At 34.2% G+C, this 22,342-nt stretch overlaps 5 protein-coding genes across 8 annotated transcripts; 2 read left to right on the forward strand and 3 right to left on the reverse strand.

Annotated features, from left to right (window-relative positions):
* Nucleotides 1–1,540: 1,540 nt before the first annotated feature.
* On the forward strand, nucleotides 1,541–4,162 carry LOC128886059 (thioredoxin-like protein 1). The gene is made up of 4 exons (XM_054140600.1): nucleotides 1,541–1,753; nucleotides 2,184–2,451; nucleotides 2,896–3,179; nucleotides 3,270–4,162. The coding sequence occupies exons 1-4, from the start codon at nucleotides 1,656–1,658 to the stop codon at nucleotides 3,481–3,483; spliced, it is 864 nt and encodes a 287-aa protein (XP_053996575.1). The 5' UTR covers nucleotides 1,541–1,655; the 3' UTR covers nucleotides 3,484–4,162.
* A 558-nt stretch (nucleotides 4,163–4,720) lies between these two features.
* On the reverse strand, nucleotides 4,721–10,810 carry LOC128886052 (mediator of RNA polymerase II transcription subunit 16). Of its 2 annotated transcripts, XM_054140589.1 has the most exons (15): nucleotides 10,416–10,810; nucleotides 10,201–10,353; nucleotides 9,828–9,974; nucleotides 9,551–9,749; nucleotides 9,228–9,474; nucleotides 8,998–9,153; nucleotides 8,752–8,924; nucleotides 8,352–8,679; nucleotides 8,074–8,281; nucleotides 7,795–7,969; nucleotides 7,565–7,711; nucleotides 7,259–7,472; nucleotides 5,301–5,410; nucleotides 5,070–5,215; nucleotides 4,721–4,952 (listed from the first exon to the last, which is right to left on the reverse strand). In XM_054140589.1, exons 2-15 carry the CDS (start codon nucleotides 10,260–10,262, stop codon nucleotides 4,829–4,831), a joined length of 2,436 nt encoding a protein of 811 aa, XP_053996564.1. In that variant the 5' UTR covers nucleotides 10,263–10,353; nucleotides 10,416–10,810; the 3' UTR covers nucleotides 4,721–4,828. The 2 variants fall into 2 exon arrangements, with proteins under 2 accessions (XP_053996564.1, XP_053996563.1); XM_054140588.1 differs by having other exon boundaries at nucleotides 10,201–10,810.
* Nucleotides 5,418–7,251, reverse strand: LOC128886058 (uncharacterized). Its single transcript, XM_054140599.1, has one exon. It carries the CDS (start codon nucleotides 6,919–6,921, stop codon nucleotides 5,752–5,754), a length of 1,170 nt encoding a protein of 389 aa, XP_053996574.1. The 5' UTR covers nucleotides 6,922–7,251; the 3' UTR covers nucleotides 5,418–5,751.
* Nucleotides 10,491–22,203, forward strand: LOC128886047 (transmembrane protein 94). 3 transcript variants are annotated; one of them, XM_054140577.1, is made up of 26 exons: nucleotides 10,491–10,632; nucleotides 11,332–11,498; nucleotides 11,583–11,717; nucleotides 11,835–11,971; nucleotides 12,048–12,241; nucleotides 12,316–12,786; nucleotides 12,873–13,034; nucleotides 13,105–13,208; nucleotides 13,273–13,367; nucleotides 13,450–13,687; nucleotides 13,920–14,030; nucleotides 14,227–14,320; nucleotides 14,629–14,846; nucleotides 14,920–15,155; nucleotides 15,233–15,357; nucleotides 15,439–15,587; nucleotides 16,469–16,603; nucleotides 16,883–17,026; nucleotides 17,382–17,529; nucleotides 17,606–17,814; nucleotides 18,835–19,009; nucleotides 19,204–19,449; nucleotides 19,507–19,747; nucleotides 19,828–19,921; nucleotides 19,993–20,154; nucleotides 20,214–22,203. In XM_054140577.1, the coding sequence occupies exons 2-26, from the start codon at nucleotides 11,335–11,337 to the stop codon at nucleotides 20,284–20,286; spliced, it is 4,260 nt and encodes a 1,419-aa protein (XP_053996552.1). In that variant the 5' UTR covers nucleotides 10,491–10,632; nucleotides 11,332–11,334; the 3' UTR covers nucleotides 20,287–22,203. The 3 variants fall into 3 exon arrangements, with proteins under 3 accessions (XP_053996552.1, XP_053996554.1, XP_053996553.1); XM_054140579.1 differs by lacking the exon at nucleotides 16,469–16,603; XM_054140578.1 differs by lacking the exon at nucleotides 13,920–14,030.
* LOC128886060 (uncharacterized) lies at nucleotides 17,784–18,881 on the reverse strand. The gene is made up of 2 exons (XM_054140601.1): nucleotides 18,761–18,881; nucleotides 17,784–18,695 (listed from the first exon to the last, which is right to left on the reverse strand). Exon 2 carries the CDS (start codon nucleotides 18,677–18,679, stop codon nucleotides 17,936–17,938), a length of 744 nt encoding a protein of 247 aa, XP_053996576.1. The 5' UTR covers nucleotides 18,680–18,695; nucleotides 18,761–18,881; the 3' UTR covers nucleotides 17,784–17,935.
* Nucleotides 22,204–22,342: the final 139 nt, after the last annotated feature.

The following is a 22,342-nucleotide window of genomic DNA, read 5'->3' on the forward strand; positions in this document are numbered from 1 at the left end:
TTAATAAAACTTTCTCTTTCAAGATATTTATCCCAGTACAGAAGAATTAAATCGAACCGTTCAGGAGCATTACGTATTTGACTTTAGAAACTCAAAACGTCATAGTGCTTTTAAATTGAAGGCAAAGAAAGTTATGAAGACTTGTAAAAAGCAATTAAGTAGTACTTCACGGAAACATCCTCGTTCAACGCGAGGTGTGTAAAGTTGACAAAAAAATTTAATTATTAGTATCTCTATTTGTAAAAACGAACGAATTACAATTCTGATCATTGCTAAAAATTTTAAAGATATCATCGAATACAATGTAACAAAATATTTAATTGGCAGAACACACAGACCTCGATAAATATCCATATAAAATGACTTGTCCCAATTGTTTAAGTTACATAATAACCGACGTTTATTCCTATAATACTCGTGCAACACACTTGGCTGCTGCAACTTTGTCTCCCATTTGGTTCGTATACACTATAAATTTAATCATCTACACGATATAAAGTTGAGCAAAAATTTGTAGCCTTACCTATCCATAATACTTCAATGAAAATGATATTACAATAAATTAAAGCATGTGCATAGTACCGTATTGTACCAAGAAGTTCAAAAATGTAACCCACTATTGTCCCAGATGCAAAATTTATTTAGGAACAAAATTCGGATCTAAAATAAACATATTTTGCTGTTGAATCGCATCGAAAAATGAAAAAATCGATCTCGAAAATAGAAGGTGAGAATGGAAGAAACTGTGAGAATATTAACATTCCATGTTTGAATACTTTGGAAATTAGTTTTGTCACAAATACGAAATGATTATGAAAATATAAGAACAAGTATTTATTATTAAATATTGTTTAAACTAACCAGAATATTGTAGACTTCAATAATTCTTTGTAACCAATACTTAAAAAATAATTTTTCAAATTTACCCTGACCAGTGCATGATTATTCTTTTCGAATTGACCATTATTCATTTATTTTGTAACCATTTTGAACATTTGTTTTTCAACATATAATTCAGCTGTCAAACCAGCGTTTCGTCCAATTCGAATTTAATTGTAGACGTAAGGAAACATAGAAAACAGTGTAGTGTGATTTAGAAAGATTTCCCGTGGAAATGAAACAATCCTAAACATTAAATATATAGTTTTTCATGATTTAATGGTGCAAACGTAAATTTAAAAGATATGTGAGAGATTTTGTGAACTTCGTCGATGTAATAGTTAAAAAAATAACATTGAACGCGAACAGATACGGCGCTCAAGATAAAAACTTTATGAAAATGAGTGTGAACGTGTTAAAAGTGTAATATCGCAGTCAATATTTGCGTCGGTGATGTAAACCACTCGCGATGTGTACGGTTATGTGATTTAAATGATTAAATACAATTTCCATGTATGGAAGCCATAAGCACATTGTCGTTTTGTCCAATCGATTTACATGGAAACTCCTGGATCTCCAGCAACCAATCGGAGGTCTGGACAGTTTTCATGTGAATGAACCATTCAGTTTAACGTATTCGAATAAGCGCATACATACCCGGTTAGATAGTCTAACTTAAACTTGGACTGCGCGTTCAAAGTGCCAGTCATTCAGGATTTCAAGAGGTTCGATACATTTGTTCTCATTAATGTTGTATTAAATTAATTCAGTAAACAATGGGTGAAGTTTATGTAGTTAACAATGATAGCCAGTTCGTCGGAGAAATGGCTGTTGTGGGTACAAAATTGGTCGTCGTTGATTTCACAGCAACATGGTAAGTTTTTTGGGGGGTTATGATAGTTGTTAGAATTTCGAAACTTCGACATCTGCGTTTTTTTAACACGCTAATTTCCAAATAAAAATGTCACGATCTTCTTCTTATCGTTTCATATCGATCACAGAAATATAGATGAAATATAATCATCCTTTCTTCGAATTTAATGCCACTGTTTATTTTCTTACTTCGAGTACTACGTTAAATTTCATCGTGTTTTATTATAAAACTCGGTTTATTAAACGTAAATATTTTGCTGAATCAAAACTAGAATTAGTTTGTTGAAAAATTAATGTAAGTGTATCGTATGAAAGTTTTCTTCTGTGTACTGATACTTTTTATGCAATTTTCAATCAGAATGTGAAGTAAACAAATTAACACTTGCTTAGCAAATGTGTTTCAATACAGTTGTTATTGTTATAATTTATAGGTGCGGCCCTTGCCAGAGAATTGCACCAATTTTTGAACAATTAGCAGCTAAATACCCAAATGCAGTATTTCTTAAGGTTGATGTAGACAAGTGTGCAGGAACTGCTGCTACATACGGTGTTACTGCGATGCCTACATTCATATTTTTTCGTAACCAATCAAAATTGGGCATGTGTCAAGGAGCAGATCCAGTTGGATTAGAATCGAAAATTCAACAGTTTTATGGGAGTGGAAGTAAAGAAGACTCTGAGAGTCCAGTGTCTGGACATGTACGAAGTAGTGACAATGCTTATTATCATATCTTTGGATTGATATTTCTTGCTGCCGTTCTGTACTACTGGAATAAGTACCAATAAGAAAGTTGTGGTAACTTTCTTTCAGTGGATATTCATGTCATTACAACACATTTGTCAAAACCAAAAAAATATTCAATGAAAACACTCTATATAAGTAACATTTCTTTGCTGATTGCATGTGTTTGTGATTTGACAGACTGACAAATGCCACATCTTACAAATATGAGTTTCAACATGTTATTAATAATATATGCTAAAGTGTAAAAGATGCATTGCATTTGTATGCTTTTATTTTAAATAAAAACTCATATTTATATACATTTTCCCCTGGATGTTTTTACCCAACTTTGGATGGAGATCTATATAATAAGTGCTTTTTAGAAGTGATCTAAAAACTTTAAAATGTACCTTTTACAGATGGACTTAAATACTTTAATTACCAAGTCACAATGTGAATGTTTAAACGAATCTGATGAACATAACTTCTTACAATGTTTGACTGCTGATGATGGATATCTTGAAAGTGATTGTGATGAGCAATTAATATTATCCATTGCATTTCAACAAGCAGTCAAAATTCATTCATTGAAGATTAAAGCTCCCATTGATAAGGGACCAAAAACTATCAAATTATATATCAACCAGCCTAGAACAATTGATTTTGACATGGCTGATTCCAATACAAGCATTCAAGATCTTGAGTAAGATTTTATGTCTACAATACTGCATATTTATTGGTTGTCTCATTGTAAGAGTTTACCCTTGTAATTACTTAATATTTTTACATGCAGATTTTCAGTAAAGGATATTGAAGAAGGCAATCCAGTTCCCTTGCGCTATGTTAAGTTTCAAAATGTGCAGAATCTACAGATTTTTGTAAAAGACAATCAGAGTGGTAGTGAAACAACAAGGATCGACCATTTGTCCATAATTGGTTCACCCATCTCGACCACAAACATGGGAGAGTTCAGGAGAGTGACTGGTAAAAAAGGGGAAAGCCATTAACAACCAATTTTGTTTTTACACATAAAGAATTGTAAAAGAATGTTATTTCAAATAAATTTTTTCGTAGCCATCATAATTTTCAAGAATACTAATAAAATAAACAATGTTTTGAGCATGTTGTTTCTGTAATATATAAACATTGCGTTGTAAACTTAGGATCTGTGATAATAATGCAATTACATAATAAAATTAAAGCATTTACATAAATTTATTTAAATTTCGGCGTAGGCCGGAAGTATCTGGAACGTTAAGAAATTTAACGGAAATTTGCTATCGGCGGAGACCGTACGGAGACGTAAAAAATTTCTTTCGTAAGTCAGTGCATACGATATAACTGTGATATAAACAATAAATATAAATTGCAATATCGCAGACACAATATTTTGTGTTCCTGTTTTATAAAAACAATGTCAGACTTCTTATACAATGTGTGCCAAATTACAGAGAAAATTGCTTATATCTCTTGCACAACATTCGTTGACGGTGAATGGTAAACTATCCATTATTGTTAAAGATCCTAATGTTCTCGAAAATATTTATTTTATATGTAATAATTGTCTATTGAAAAACTTGAGTAATTTTTACACGCATATTTGTTTAGTAAAAAATTTAATTTTATGAAATATTGAAAAATCTAAATACTGTACTCGTCGTAAATGAATAAACAAATTAAATAAGATTTGTATGGCTTAGTGAGATACTTAATTTCCTTGACAATTGACAACAACATAATTAAGGTAGGAACACTAGTAGTTAATGTTAATTGACATTGCGTCAATAAAATTTGTAATTTGAATTTTGTTTGAAATGAATTGGACGATTCCACGTCGATCTACGGCAATTTAAAGTTTCCGAATTCATTGATTGAAATGAATGAGAGACTGACCTTGTGGGTTACACAACTACCGAGGGTGCGTGGTGCGTACGCTATTACAGGAGATAACGGTAACCTGAGACGCAGGCGTATTTTTCCTAGAAAAAGTCGACAACATTCATTGGCGTACAATCAAGTTTTCTGTATTAAATTCGTTGACGTATCAACTACATCTAATAAATATTTCGATTTTCTATTCGTTTCGCACCATTCTCATCTTTTAAGAGATCGAAGAATTAATTTCTCAACTATCTTACATCCGAATAATAAATCAAATCTCACTGTCCACTAATATGTTGCTACCCCTTAATGTGTCAATTATTGACGCCTCTACCTTAATATAAATAAAACAGTCGAACGATGTTTTAAATAAAAACGTTTAATGTCATTTGCTGCATGATGTACAAAATCACAAGTATAAGCATTGCATAATAAATTTCACCAGTACATTACTTCCAGTTCATTACGCATTTATGGACAAGACTTATGAATTCGCCAAATACCGCCACAACGACAAGCTCTCGCCCATCTTTGATCCCATGCCCTAATTGCCGCCGTTCGAGTCATATTTTGAACTTGAGCTTTTCCTCCACACCTGAAATCGTCGCTTACAATAATTTCATTCATGTCATGTCATACGCATTATAATGTCACCTAAACAAGAAAGCTGAAAAATAAAATGTATAATATATAAAATTATTGCATTCCATACCTTGTACATTGCTTAACCAAAAGGGGTTGCTTCCCGAGGTATAAGTGTCGAATACCATCTACAATTTGCCCACTATGCATACAACCTTCAACTGAATTAAGTTCAGGTATAAATAATAATTGTTCCGATTCAACACCATATTCCATCTGCAATTACATTACAGATTAAATTATGATATCCTTAAAACCGAGTTCCACAAGTCATTGAGAATAAACAATTATGCATCTTTACCTGCAGAGGAAAATTTTGATAAAAAAGCACAGGTGTAGCTATAGCTGTTATGCTATTGCCCTGATGTAATTGAGGTATCATGATTTGGTTTGGTAATAGGCAACAATCATCTGGAAAAAAGTGATCGACGTAGAATGTGGCCAGTTAAATTTATTATTTTGTTCTCATCCTTAAAAACTTGTAAGGATTAAACGACAATAGATGTGCTTTATTGACGCAATAAATATTAAATTTTATTTATATGGTCATGTTTTACGACACACCGACCCTTTCGGTCTATGTTTTTTACATTGTTAATTCAATTGATTTAGGTGGAATTTAATGTACTGTTTGTAATATTGTAATGGTATATAGTATAGTACAATACTGATAGTAGTATTACAAAAAAAATGAATAAATCATAGTAAAAATATAAGTTTTAAAATTTTATCGAACTACAGAATGTTTTTAATTATATTTCAAATACAAAAACTTCTTCTTCTTCGGTATTTTTCTTTTCACTATCCTTAGCATTTTCTTGCGATACAAATTTCGCCTTGTCGATATTTAAAATCACAGGCTGGTGCTTAACTAATTCTGGATCTGAATTGATTTCTAAATATACTTCTGTTTTCTCGCTCTTTGGGCTCTCTACATTTGCAATAAAATAAGTTGATGGCCCTGTACTAGATGGACTATCGACTGATTTTTTCTTATCACTTTTTATATTACTGTCAACGTCTTTCTGAGACGGAAAGACATCGCGCGGGAAAAGATGCTTTTCTGGCGTTATTTCCGAACTGTCGTTCGCTTTAACACGTTCAGCCTTTTCTGCTTCCTTTATAAGATCGATAAAAAATAATTCTCTTGGGGACAACGGTCCTTTAGGAGATTTACCATCCACTGAATCATCTGGAGTGACCGTTACCAATTTCAAGTAATCTCTCATTGACTCTCTATGCCTTTTAATAATTTCGTTTCCCGATTTTAATTCATCTTCGTCACTCTTATCAATATTTTCTTTCTGATTCACAGTACCAGGACTTTCAATATCATTGCCTGAATTACGACGGTGTATTACGAGAGGCGGAAGATCTTTGGGATTTTTTCTTTTAATATTTCGAGATTCGTCCGAAATATTTGTATCTATTTCATCGTATACACTTTCAGTTTGATTTTTAGCAGAAATTAGATCATTGGACGAATCATCTTTTTTTACGTTTGCGAATTTTACGATCTGTGGACTGTCGTATTTCACACTGATCAAGGATGCCGATGTATTCGTTCCGTATGATTGTAATTTGATTTTTCTATTTTGTTTCGACTCGATGCGTTTCCAAATCAAAGTCAAGCACAGCATGATAAGAAGCCAAATTATAAACGCGGTGGCCCAGTAAAGGACGAGCCTTGCGATAGACCACCTATCTGTTTTGTTCGCATTATAATTGCGAAACGCACTGATTAAAAGGGGAGTTATTATAAGCCAATACATTACAAAAATTAAACATGTTATTATACAGAATGCCGCAAGTTTATACGGTATTGAACATCGGCAACAATTTCTCAATTTCTTTTCTTCCTTTAATGGTTTATCTTCCTTTAAAACTAACGAGTCACGTTTCACACTATTACTTTCACTCATTTTAAACTCCGGATTAGTAATATTAAAAATACAAAAAAGAAAAAGTACTTTTCACGATACTTTTCCGTTGCACTTCATTTCACGAGGAAAATTGTTCAACGTTTCATAGGAGCCCTGCGACACATATTTAATAGTACTGAATGGGAAAAAATCTGTAATTCCCAGTTAACACATGAGGAAGTGGTGTTTTATCTAACTTCCTACTAACTGACGTATTACGATAAAACCCCAATGACTACTTACGAGTGCCAAACGTGTATAATTACTCGTATCATGATTTATTGTAGCTATAAGTACGTTAATATTATTTCTAAACAGCTCGCACAAAGGAACTCACCGATTAGTCCATCATCTATCTGCTGTGATTGAGTATCTCCGTTTGGTTGAACCAATTTTGATAACAAACGGAACAGTAGAGCCAATGCATCGAGATTATCGGCGCTACGAAGGAATACTGGTAGACAGGATGGACGTAGTAAACCCCATATACGTATAATTACGAGCAATTCTCTCAACGTATTTAAGGCCTTATGATCCTTTAGGAGTTCGTACTGCGTGATGTATACAAGAGAGAAAAATAAATGTAGCACATGATGTTATCGTAGACTCAGACGGATTACTTGAAATTATTAATAATACTAACGCCACCGGATTTCATTTGTAGCCGCTGTTCTGGAAGACGAGCTAAGAGATTCAAAGCTAGATCTGCTACCCACTGAATTAATTGTTGCAATGACTGAAGTGTACTTGGCTCTACGGTAAATTCTTTGGGATCAAGGTGTAAAAGTACCTATCAATTACATACCAATTACCAATCGTACTTAAAACTGTGTTGATGAAAATGTTACAGAAAAAGGCAAGCCTGGTTTGTACCTTATCTACATCAGTAATTGCATCATTAATCACGGTTGCTAAACTTTCGGCTGGTCCCTTATCGTGAGAAATTAGATCTGACGGTCGTAATAATGATTTGAAAGCTGTTGCTACCGAATGAATCATAAGTAACGATGACAAGTCTGCTGCCTTAGTCTGTCCTGATACTAACATTCTGAAAATAAATTTTTAATGTTCGTACCGCGCTAAATAAATGTAAAACATTGTATCTAATATACAATAATTTTTCATTTTTTCATTTGAAAAATGGTTTGAAACCTGTATAATGATGTTTTAATGCATAGAAACTGAATATAATGGTACTGCTGTATGGGTTGCAATTGCCTGTTGAATGAAACATCTAGTCTTTCGCATAATGGTTCGAGCATTGACGATCTTAAACATAAAAGTATATCCAACCAGTCTAATCCTGTAACTAAACAGTACTCTAGTAGCGTACAAGCATAAGTTAATGCCATTGATGGTCCTGTAAATAAAATTCCAAGTTCTATATTCCTCTCTTCTCTTTCCTCTTCACATAAATTTCAGACAATTACCTCCATCAGGTAGTAATTTGAACAAATACAAATTTCCACGCGTGTCGCAAGCTAGGAGTACGCAACCTAGCCATGATATATCTATACTTGCTATAGAGATGGAACTCTTAAAATACTTATTATTCGGTTCGTCGGGTCGCCAAGCCATATTTAAAGATGAAAAAGATATTTCTTTTAGGCAATCACGACTTAAACAATGCACTGAAGAATCTGCCAAAGCTACTACAACGTAACTCGGGGGAGGCAATGTGGTAACTATAGACAATTTTGTGGTTGCTATTGCTGTTATTGGAGATTGACAACGATATTGTGACTGGTGTTGCCATACCTATAAATACACGAATAAGAAAATGTGCACAAAGCATGTACCAGTTAGTTATTTATTCCATTTGACACGTACCACTACAGTCTTAAATGGTTCTAATGTTTTAGGCTGAAATAACTTATGAACTGGTTGTGACTTTTCTCGTAATTCCCATACTTCTACAATACCTCCACTTTCACTATTCACAGCAATAACCAAAGAATCAGCATCTTCACGAACCACAAACTTTAAGTGTGTTACACTTGTATCTAAGAAAATAAATCTATTGTTTCAAAATATAACGACCAATTGCATTGTCAATAAATTATTACGATACATTACATGTATTATCTTTGGGTGCACCATCCTGTAGAAAAAAGCTTGGAAGAGCTTGCGATGTAATAGTACATTTATCATCATTTTTTCGAACTAATACTCTGTAACATCTAATTGGTAAACAAATATTTCCACTGCTTACAGCTACCAAAATATGACCATCTATAAATTTGCAAAATTTTGTATTAACCCATCTTCTTACTATAACATTACTTTAAAGAATTTCATATATATACTTTTTCCGTAGCATAGATCAACTGCAGTTATTCTGTGTCTTGTGCTGCCCAAACTTTCTGTTGATGAACAAACTGGATTTTGAAAATCTTTTGTGATCATAACTGCACCAACCATGCCTGTTGTGGATACTACTAACACTCCTTCTGCTGCTTTACCACCAAATTGTCTTACAGAAGGAGCAAAAGGTAAATGACTAAATTTCTCGCTATAATGAATACTATCCTTTTTCTCAGTCACAAGCCCTGTCTAAAATTATAATCTTTTGTATACTAAGAACATTAAAACCTCCAATTGATAACATTTGAACATTGACTACTAATACCTTTTTCCCATTATGAAACCAAGCTGCACCTAAAATGTGTTCACCAACAAAACAAGTAGAACCTATTAAAATCCAGTCATTAAGAACATGATCTTTAAACATCCATAGTTGTACATTTCCAGTAGAATCTGCAATAACTAGTTTGTCACCCGATAAATCCCATTCTAATGCAGTGATAGTATGGTTGTTTGACAATATCCTATTAATTTATAATAGTGTTAATTAATCTTACAAAATATTTGGAGCAACTGATGAAAGATATAAAAATATTTCATACTTGTGAGTATGCCAAGGCATATTTAAATCACAAACATAAACATGAGACCCCCATGTTTTTCCATTATTATCGTCTAATTCTGTAGTTGTAATAAATGCTGCTATGTTTCGACTAGACAATGAGCATAAAGATTGTCCTTCATATAAGCTAAAATGTTAAATATATAAACATAAGATAATTTGTTAAAAATATTAAATTTCTTTATAAATAAAATTAAAATTTATAAATAGATCTTTCTCAGCTGTGTGAAAATACAAGTATCTATATTCATTAAACTAAATGGCAAGTATGACAGCTATTAATAATTACAACATAACAATCACAATGCTATGTGAATAAAATTTACTTTCACTAATAAACTAATCGAGCATACCTTTCTTGATTTATAAAAGGTTTCGATGCCACTTTTCTATTTACAGTGTACAGTAAATCCATTTTTGTCAGGTTATGTTGTGTATACAATTAAATAAACACTATAATCACGAGTGCACGCACTGCAATATTTTTTGTTTATTGTTGTGCATTTCTACGGACAAGAATGTGATAGATAAACTTGAAACAATAATGAATCACGTAATAAAATTATACCGGGAAAATCATAACACACTACGCGCACACAGCAGTCGTCAGCACTGCGTCATGTGATAAAATGTGTGTTTGTGATGTGAGCCTATCGGAATATGCATTCTTCGTTCTGATTTAGGTCATTTGCAATTATGAGGCTTTGCTCAGTAATTTCAATTACCCAATACATAAGCCAACTTTAAAGAAACGAACTGCACTTCGTCCGTGACGGATATAAACGGTACACTTCGATCTGTTTAGTGACTTATGCAAGTGTGCGTAATGCATTTTAACCTTGCTCCGTTTGTTTTGAAAAATGTTTCCGCTTTCTACCCTCAATAATGGTTGTATTAATAAATCATATCTGTATCATTCTCTCCTTATTTATTTCAGTTTCCTATACCTACTTGTACCATAATAAAAGTACAAAGCATTGGTTAATTTCTATAGTTCTATCCTTGGTTACTCATTTTCTTAATGATATGTATCATAACACATACATATATCACAATTTGGTGTTGCTTGCGTATTAAAGTATCAATGCATGAATGAAAAAGCATGCCCTAGATATTAAAATTCAAGGGAGGAATAGTACATTTCCATCAATCTTTTCTTTTACCCATAACCAATGTTTTTGTTTACTTTGCATGCTTTACTCCTTCAATTATAAATTGCTAGATGACAAATTTGTTATTATTTTCTTATCTATTGTACTTCTTTAATAAAATTATTAAATGTGTATTAATAATTATACCTGCTCCATTGCGAATACTTATTATATAGATACATAATTAAGCAAGGCTACAGAAGAGATTAAATTTTGTGTATGTACATGTGTTTTATACATGTGCTGTCATTTACGTATATAATGTATATGCAAAGATTTGAATTTGTATGGTGTATACTAAGGCATAAGAATTTTAATGGTTTCGTTACATAGAAAATGGACAGTGATCAGGCAAAGGACAACACTTCTAAAACCAAGGAAAAGACAAATAATAAATCTGCAGAACCATTAGGACTAACTACAAAAATTGCTCTCGAAACATTACAGCGTGATATTAAAAGAGTTTTACAAGAATATGAAGAAGACTACAGAAAACACAAGTAATTTTTTATTTACTTCTCATCTTACATCGAAGAAGAGAAATTCATCATTTATATTCTATACCATTTATATATTGTGCACAGAAAATATAAAGTTTGGCTAAAAGATACTTTACATCATCGTAGTCAATACACAACACTTTGCTGGACTTCAGCAATTGCACTTTTGATTAATGCCATTATTCTTATTGTTGCATCCTTCACAATGGACGATACACGGTATGACTTAAATATATTAATTACGTGCATAATAATAGATTACAGTCATACACAGTAATAAAAATGTAGAAAGACAAAAATACTTATAATAATTACAAAAATATGCTTGCATTATAGGTATCATACACTGCCTTATGAAGGGCTGAGTGTCTGTTGTTTAGTAGTCTTAAATTTTGCTTTAGTTGTATCAGATAATAAATTACGACACGAAGAAATCCCTCACAGAGTACGAATTCTTGTTGACCAACTAGAAGGTATTTAAATATTCATATAGAACGTCACGATAATTACACATTTTTTTGTTTATTTAATTGTATTAAACCATTTTAGTTGCAAAAACTACTTCCCAATGGAATCCTGAAAATTATCCACATTTATGCAGTCCGCTGTCTCCTTGTTTAACTCTACAGTGGACATACCGCGATAGTCATATTGTGAATTTACCATGGGCGTTATTAGTTGCTGGAGATATAATTGTAATTAAACCAGGACAACAAGCGCCTGGATACTGCGTTCCTTACGATGTAAATTCGTTACGTTAATGCATAACTAAGTTTTATTATGTATAATGAATGATAATAACATAAAATAATTTCAGGATCCAGATGCACCAGCATTACATGCAAGGGAAGTTTATAGTCCACAAATTCATAGTGCCAATGAAATTTTCTCAACGCCGCAAGCACGAGCACCATTGAAAAATAAAATTTATAGACTTCAAGAAACGCCATATTTAACGAATCTAAGAATGGCTCTCGATCAAGCTCTTGATAGACCGGTCACGTATCACAACCGCAAACGGCATCTTTTAATGATTTGTTGCATCGAACAACTAGCCTACCCAGTTCTTTTAATTATCGTATTAATCGTAAATTTGTTCCGATACTTGTATTTGTCAGAATACTTCGGTGTTGGGTACTGGAACGAAATGTTCTTGCTGCAACCCATTGCTATTAGTATTCCTTTACTTCCGTTAGTATTTCCGATTTGTTGGATTTTTTTGAACTGTTTCGGAATGGCACGATTTAAAGCTTTGTTCAAACTTTATCAGTCTTCAAAGAAACTTCAGGTCAATATATATATATACGTAAATTAGAAAATAAACAAATTTACGTAATAGTATGATTTCTTTTTTATATGAAATATGTGTTTCAGTTTGTGGATCCTTTCGAGGATACGGATATCTCGGGTCCTAGTTATCCAGAAGTAGTGTATAATTGGTTGGAATTGAGAGAATATTTTTTCAATATTCTCTTTGGTAAAGAGCATATGATGTCGAGGTCAGCAAGTATTCTTCACGTTTTAGGATCAGTTACGGTACATCAAACATTGGATAAGTCAATTATAAAATATTGTGATAGGATGAAAGCAATGATTACATTTTTAGGCGTTATGTTGCGTGGATAAAAAAGGAATTCTTTCGTGGCCTAATCCAACCGCGGAGAAAGTATTTTTTTTACGCAATGCCAATACTTTGTCCCCATCTTCAAGGTAAGTATCTTATTTAACGACTGTAAATATTAAGGATCTCTATTAAAATATTATTATTTCACAGTACTGGTAGTTTAGACAGAAGTTCCGAACCTCAGTGCCATAACAAAACTGAAGATTCCAAAGAGTATTCGAATAAAACGTCCTATGTACAACATGGTAATAAAGAGCGAAGAAAATTCTCACTCGCGATGTTTCGATCGATAACGTAATTATATGAAACATGAAAAAATCCTTTTAGATATGTCTCATTCGACAGCCGAAGTTTTGGACCTTACTCATGATCACGCCTTACCATTTCGTCTACAATTTGATGATCACTCTTGGAGGCAACACTTGAATTCATTGAAACCGCTAGGTCTAGCAATTCTACTCAACACATGTAACATGGACACCCAAGAACATTACATGCAGTTCTGTTGCCATGTCACTTGTGAGGCTCTGTACAATGAGAATCTTGTACCAGTTACGAATAGACGGTACGTACTTTCGCTGACCGAGCCATTGTATTTCATTTATATGCTTTGTTGCATTTGGCATTTCCCCCCGCCCCGCCCCCCCCCCCCCCCGCCCCCTGTTTTGTGTACATTATTCAAACTAATTCTTCCGATTGTCAAGTTAATTCGTCCCGTTTATCATACTCATATTCCTAAGACAGTCCAAAGGTAACACTTCCAGTTACCAGTAACGTTCATCATACACATTTGTCAGCTACCAGGATCACAGTGTAGAAGATAAGAGTGGGTATGAGGCAAAAGATACAATGCAAAGTTCAAGACAGGTGTATTTAGTCGACGAATCGGGGAGCCTTGGACAGATGTGGTCAGTCCAACCATAGTTACTTTATGTATCCTCCGTATCTATAGTTAATCTGTTTGTATGAGTGAATGCATCTCCAATCATAGTGTATATAAATCATGTGAATGCTGATCATGGAACGATTTCACACTTCTGTTCTATTCTTTCGTTTATTGTAATAATTACCAGCCCAGTAACGTCCCACGTGTGCTCGATATAGGTGTCTATGCGAGTTAGCGAAGCAGATAGGTTTCCAAGACCAGGCGCAACACATATTCCAGTTAGAGCAACAACTATCTACGTTCAGACACGTAGTAAGCATAATCTGTTACTCGAGCTATTTTCTTTAACCCTTTGCACTCGAGAGGCGACTCACAGTGACCACCAGCAACAACGTATGTTTAAGTTTAGTTTCATTGGAACTCGGGGAGTCAATAAAATGATCGTCGAAGGGTGATTTTTCAAATCTCAAATTAGAGATCTCATCTACGAAGTCTAAGCATAGCATTCGCGACAATAGAGCATCTCGAGTTGCTGGTAGATAGCAGAAAAAATAACTTCGAGTGCAAAGGGTTAGTTCATCGTAAGTGACACGATTGAAATTTCGGGCACTTTGTTGCAGCAACCAGAGATGGTTCGACGAGATATTAAGTTCGCACGGTCTTTGAGTATCGCAACGAAACTGAAATTTCCTTTCCCCCATATGGTTGCCGTGGTAGTCAAAGAACGAACTGGGGGTGGTTTGCAATTGTTGACACAAGGTACAGCGGATATAATTTTGGATTCTTGTATCGAATATTGGGACGGTCACGATCTCTGTCCGCTTTCTGCGTCCGACAGGTACATGAGAATAGTAATTATTATTGATACGGTCGAACCCCTACACTTCGTGACCATTGCGTGTATATTTTAGGAAAAAAGTACAAGACTTTTATCAAAGGACGAGTTTAACGTCGTATTGCACTGCGTTTGCATACAGACCGTTGACGCGTGGTATAAACAAAAAAATGTCTAAAATATACTTGGAGCTTCCTGCAGATAGCAAACATTTATACACGCCTCACAGAAGTCCTACGCCGTTACCTTGGGACTTTAGAAATGTTCTCGATCCCAGGGTAAAAGGGATACTTGGACAATTTCATTCGACTGGCAAGCATTAGAAACGTTTATGTTACCCATTCGTAAGCTATGCATACAATTTTATTAACTTATGTGAATTTTTGCAGATTCCTTATTGTGCAGTGAAAACAAAGACGACAATGTGAGCGACGTTGAAAGTTGTTTCGATATTCAATGTAACCAAGTCTTTATCGGAATGGTGACGATGCAATACCAAGCGCAAACGGATATGGTAAGCTATACGATTACGATCAGTGTATCGACTAGGATTATAAAAGAGTTTCTGAGAAAAATGATATAAAATGTTTAACAGGTGCAATTGATCGAGCAACTCGACAGAGCCTGTATCCGTTTCGTGCATTTCAGTAAAGAGAACGAGCTGAGATCCCGCGTGTTTTCGGAGAAAATGGGCCTCGAAAGTGGATGGAATTGTCATATATCGTTGCTCAGTGAACGAGCTAGGTACTATATTACATTCTATTATTGCCGATCGGTGTCTCTATAAACTACTTTGCTTTGCTTTATTTTGCTTGTGGATTAATCGAAAAAGTTTGGGGCATGTCCTCACGTTGGAAAGTATAAATATATTATATGATATACTTGTAAAGTCTGTGTATGTACAAAACATATCCAACACAAGGTATTACACTAATCGTACGTTGCTGGTGTTTACAATTACTTCTTTTTTCGTCAATTAAACTGAATATATGTCGTTTATCAGTGTCTTTTTTCTCTAATCTGTTGTAATTCTAAAATAAACGCTGGTGATTGATATGAACTTGTTTAACTAGCTATTCGTCATAACTATGGATGTATGTGAATGTAAAATATGCATGTACATTACAGGAGACAGCAATGGCTGGAGAGATATCCACACATGACCCCATCGTATATGTTTGTCTATACCTCTTTATTTCATTACTGTTACTAATTTGCATGTTTATTCGTTACGCTCTTTATTAATAATTTTTATTGCAACTACCGGTTTAGAGAATTTAAAGTTCTTTGAATGCCATTACCCGATGTTTACCCTTTTAGTTTGTTACTGATATGTATTATAACGAAATCTAAGATCTAAGTGTACTTTTCTCTTACGTATCCTTCCATATATTTTATTACGTTAATGATTAGAGCATTAAGTTGAAATAATTTCGTTTATACCAATAGTTAACGGTGATCACTTTATAGAGTTTAACTGCTTCCTCATTAGCAGATACAATATTAAACATTTACTTTTATACACTTACAGTTATTCCATTGCACATGTGTTAAACTTTCATATTATATCATTGACATACATAAGATACACGAATAAATGTATGTAACTAACACACCAATATTAGGTCCGAGAGTCCAGTGGGTTGGTGGGTGAGCCAGGCAGCAGCCATGTCCTCACCCACGCCCTCGGCCCAATCTCATCAGCATAATTACTCCTGCATGGATGAGGCCAGCCACTTGCTTAATCGTGTCTCTCCTCGGTATGTTACATATTACCCTCTTATCACACATAAACACTAAAACATTCACTGTTATTTATTATACGTATCTATTTACTATTGAGAATCGTGCTTTTGCTTCTCGATACGATATCTTATAAAAACAGTTGCCAATTGAAAATTTATAAGCATGCATTCATACATTTCTGCTGCATATATATGCTGCATTGATGTGTTTGTGTTCCAAGAATATATACCCTGCATGGATAAAACGGCGAAGAGATGGTTTTTCAATAATATGTATATTATTTTACCTTGTAGCACGAATTTGGACAACAGCCGCGCCATGAGTATGTCGGCACCGAGCGCTATAAACACAGATTTCTCTACTGTAAAATTCGACGATGAGACTACGGAGTGGAACGATACAGGACTGTCTCAAGTTAAAAGCGCTATGAGCCACAGGTTTGTTTCACGTTACATTGAATTAAGTTCATGTTTGTATACCGTCTGTTATAATGTTGTTCTGAATTTGCATGCCAGTCTAAGTCGCCTAGTACAAAGGATCACGAGAACCGGATCGACACCATTTTCGTAATTACTTTTTGTTCTCCCCGTTCCTTTTTTTTAAATAGACTAGACTTCTTTTCCCCCTCCTATAAACTAACAAATAAACTGTTTAGTACTTTGGTTACCATTTTAGATGCGTTTAAACGTTACCGTACTTCCAGATTGTTGATTTGCTTATTATTGTGTTCCATCTTTTGTAATGTAACTTTAGAATAGAAAATAACCATAGGAATGAAACGATTTCTAACAGAGAACAGGATAATACAGTGAGAAGCGAAGATAGTGTACTTGTGCAAAGTGTAGATTTAGGATCCGGACAAGAAGCATGGCGATCGTTGAGTTGTCTCACAGACAGTACCGAACAGAGTGCTCCCGTGAACTTTGATCTATCGAACAGGGTAGGTACCTAACCGAGTGCTATTTCGTCTGATCAAAGTACAAGTTCTAAAGTTTTACTTTCTACGTACATTCTAGGCGAAACTACCGAGAGGCATTGATAAGATTCGCCCTCATATCGAATTAATAGACAACGTACCTCTCTTGGTGTCTTTGTTTACTGACTGTAACACTGCTGTTACGAGGGAAATGTTGCACATCATGCAAGACTACGGAGAAGTTGTTTGCGTCCTAGGCTCCTCTGCCAATGCAGAGAACATGCCTATTTTTATGCAAGCAGATGCAGGGTAACAAGTTAATATTTTCTTATTATTCGCTCGATCTAATCGTCACGTTGAAAGATTGAAATCGGTGCAAGTTAAAATTAAATAACCAAATATATATATATATTTCGTACACCATAAAACATTATTCATAAATGAAGTTTTCCTTCTTTATAAAATGACCTGGGTGCCTGTAACTCATCTTACAGACTGTGTCTTTTTCAATTTGAGCAGTAATAATTGGCCGACTGCGTACATATATCTTTTTAGCGACTGGTTGTGCATATTGGTAAGATAAACTGCTCGTGGTCCGATAATCCGTTTTCGATTTAGTCTGCCAAAATGTTGGCTTCCTCGGTCTTTCTATGGGAACAGGCATACCGAAATCTTGATAAGATTCCTTCGTAACTGTTTGGAAATCCACCAACGCAGGGCGAAGATTTTTTCCTTGGTATGGTTTGTAACTCTCTACTTTTACATATCCAGGATTCCCGTAGGACAACGCATGGATAGTTGTCATATCATGCGATCCATTTATAGATAAACAGGATTTCGGTGTAAACGGTTTCCGTACCTTTCCATTCGCAGCTTGGTAGGACAGTTTGTACACTGTCTCGGAATCAATCTGTTCAGGGCTTTTATACGCTAATTTTTCGTGTTCCCCATAATTGAATCTCCGTTTAGGAACGCAGTCGAATTTCATGTAAGACGTGCCATACGTCGTATCCGAGTCGATTTTAATGGTTGGTTTCTTGTATGGTCTTTCGTTCGTCATAGGACGTCTCGTAGCTGGCTGTACATATATTAAATTCTCATCTTGATATATCGAATATCGAGGTTTCTCTGCACTCTTTCCCGTACAACGAACATCTTCAACAAGGCACGCCATTTATATAAAAATTTACCTATAACATGAGACTATAAAAAATTCATTTGCAAGAAAGTAATTAATAGACAGTTGCTGCTCAACTGTTTTATAGAATATTCAAACATGAAATGGTGTTGAAAGATATGTTCATGTCTCAATAAATCGTCCGATTTCAGAGTGGCTGTAGAACCGTTGTATCCACAAGTTTGCCAACGAGTTCCTGTATTATCCGCGACGAGGGAAGATCAGGGTCCATCTCCAATTGATTTGAGTAGAGCATTAAATTCGATAGCTTGCTCTTTAAGCGTTAAACGCGAAGATCCGATTGCGGTATTCCATTTGATTATGGAGGTAGATCAATTTACATTCAACTTTAACACATTGAAATTGATTATTTTCAACATAATCTTTTAACAAAAAAATACTTATCTCTCTTAACATCTTCAGCCTGAAAATATTCAAATTCAGAAAGTTAAGCTTAGTTAATTTTAATTTAATTACTGATACCGACTTTTCGATATCACGAACATTTATTACACGTACAGGCTCGTCATTACATGAAGTGCCTTTGGAATTGCGTACAATTTTGGCTCTGTTGTACGGTTACCCTCTCCTTCACTCAAGCTGTATCTGGTTTTTTACTTTTACCGCCCTTGTTCTCCGTCGATCAAGTCTTATGGTTGAGTTGTTTAGTCATTCCAATGTTATCGATATCCATGATCGCTACACCAAAGGATACTACTATAATGCAGCGTGCTACAGGCAAAAATCAGTGTACCGTGAATGGTCAGGTAAGAACGTGAAAATTTCATTCGATTTCGTTTTAGTATCTGCGCTTTGTTTTACAGGTCGCATTGTTCGTCCTGTGGTGTTACGGTAGCAAATTCCTACCGACAGTTTTAACGATAGTCTTTTCACAATGCATCTCGTTCTTGACTTTGTGCCCCACTTACACAACGACAGATTCCAAGTGCCTCTACGTGTACCCTGATGCACGTGGGGAGGCCTCCTGGGGCGGTTGGGGTGCGAAACCAAACGTAATTTTAGTGGTACAACATTTTGCTTTGACGCTGTTAGTTTTACATTTAGGTATAGTTTGTTGTTGTTTCGAAACATTCGAATCCCTCGTTTAAAACTCCGATATAAAAATCTTTAATACCTCGTTACAGTAACGATATCCATAGGCTTTGTACATAGAGAGTATTCTATTTGGAAGAAGCAACCATTTAACAACTTCGTATGGTTATTAAGTGCATTTATAGCGTAAGTACGAGATTCGTAAATATCGATAGTAACGCAGAATTTAGGTACTATATCTGCTATAATTATCTCAGATTGGCCGCACAAGCAGCATTCTCAGGGACTGTATTCTGCAATTTTTGGAAAGAGGAGGGTCAAAATATCAAAGACTTTCCTATTCATCTTCCTCTATTTTTCTTAGTCTCGTTGCCCTTCATCTTTGCCGTTAATGAATTAGTTAAATGGCAAGAAATTAAGTAAGTATATGAAGAACGATTTAGAACGAGACTCTTTACTTTATCGACAATTTTTTCAGAGTGAATGTAAGGTATCAGAAGAGGGCTCGGTTAGAGTTTGGTACGAAGCTTGGAATGAATTCGCCATTTTAAAACGTTAATCTGAAGTAAAATGGGAAGCCATAGGCACGAAGTACAGATAAATGAAACCATAAATGTGAACGGGTCGACTGTAATCATGGTTATGAAAATTGGAATACTCAAATGTCGCATAATACTGCTGTATTACACTGTGAAAATTGCCAGAATTTTTCCTTAATTTATTAGGTATTTATTATAAAACCATACATACTAAAGACTAACAATTATCCAAGAGTGTAACTTTATTTAGATAACGTTACAGTCAATATATATAAATTATTTCGGATAGTTATAAATTGTTCGACACTTTAAAAGTGTTTTAAATCTTCTATTTAAAAATTGAAATGCAGGAAATTTTACAGCCTTGCAAAACTAAATGTGGTATATTAGCACTTGATACAAGACACTTTTAAAACGCATAGAATTGTTTTCGTAACGCGATAAATAAATGTCAAAGTATTTCTATTTTTGTATAATACGTATATAATATTTTACATTTTAAGAATTGATATGTTACAAAGCGTAACATCTACTATTTCGAGCTTACGAGGTATTCATGTACTTAACTTTTATTCTGAATATTGTACACGAATGGTGTGCGATATTCCTTCGTAGTTTTAATTCGCGTAATTGCTACATAACTTCGCGACATTTTTTGTGAAAAAATAAAATCCATTGTCGTGCATTTTATTAAATTACTCGATCACTGAACTCGGTACAAAGATTAAAAAATTTTATCTAAATTCGATACATTCTAATCACATAAAAATCAAAGGTTGTGTGTAGCACGATAAATTATTTATTTGTATTTGAATTTTTCTTACTTGAGAGCGCTGTTTTGGGTAGCAACGATTTTAAAACGTTATAGAATATAAAGCATTATAATATTGCTGCTATTTAGATTTAATTATTTTAGTATTATTCGTAACAAATACGTGCGAATAAGATATTTGAGGCTTTCACGGCTCGATTCTTCACGATTGATAATTGATACTAACCGAGACTTCAGGGTTGTTTATTTCAAAGGTCAAGTTACACACTGGCAATGGGCGTGAGTCGTGTAGCTCAGGTCGTTTATTAGTACCTGTTTTATGACGGATTTTACGATTGGTCGAGTAAATAATCATAACGACACCTTCTGTTGGTGAATAGTGAACCGTGCCACGAGGTCGGTCATAGGCAATGAACAGTGATATAAACACGGTGTATAATTTGATTTCTGAAGAAGCTAGTTGCAATGTTGGTTAAACGTTGAAAAAGCCTCGATTAGTATTAAACAAGAAATACGTACGAATATACTATATTCTTTCGATCTTGTTGTGTTCCTATAGAAAGTAATTTATTTTTAGAAATTGAACTAGGATCCTGCTTCAGTCAATATTTCGAGCATATCTATTTTGCATGACTACATAGCTATACTTATTTTACATACACGTTTTTAATAAGAGCTTCATGAGTTACTACACTTTGTGGTTAAAAGCTGATAGAAAAGTTCAAATAGAAAACCATTACATGATATAAGAAATATCGCAACATTTTGGTGTACATTGTAATTTATGTAATTTGTGATAAAATGTTATCTAGCGTTTAATTTAAACTGCATCCTGTTCTCTTTTTTTTATAAATCACTTATATTAAACAGAATTTTATACACTTACGTATTTCAGTTTCATTGTGCATACCATTTGTTATATAACAATGTATAGTTACATGGTGAACTATAATATGTATAAAGCATTTACAGTCCGAGCTTCATTGAGGTAGATGAATAATTGTGATTGTAGAGAATGTATTTTCTCTGAATTGTTACTTTACATGTATTATTAAAATTTACGTTTGACTTTTATAAAAATGATTAGGAAATTTAAATGAATGTAATTGATTGTGTAAAGTGATTTTGAAGTTGAAAATAAAACTTCTCTTGATATATTTTGTATTTGGGAAAATTTACTTGAGAAAACGGGAAATCGACCTGACTTTGGATGAATCAACCGATCAACGCTTGGTAAAAAGAGAAACTGTCTCGACTTTGGACGAGTCAACTGATTCTGACTTGGAGAGAAGGAAA

The sequence above is a fragment of the Hylaeus anthracinus genome, unplaced genomic scaffold (genome assembly GCF_026225885.1).
Source record: "Hylaeus anthracinus isolate JK02 unplaced genomic scaffold, UHH_iyHylAnth1.0_haploid 11982, whole genome shotgun sequence".
Lineage (NCBI taxonomy): Eukaryota > Metazoa > Arthropoda > Insecta > Hymenoptera > Colletidae > Hylaeus > Hylaeus anthracinus.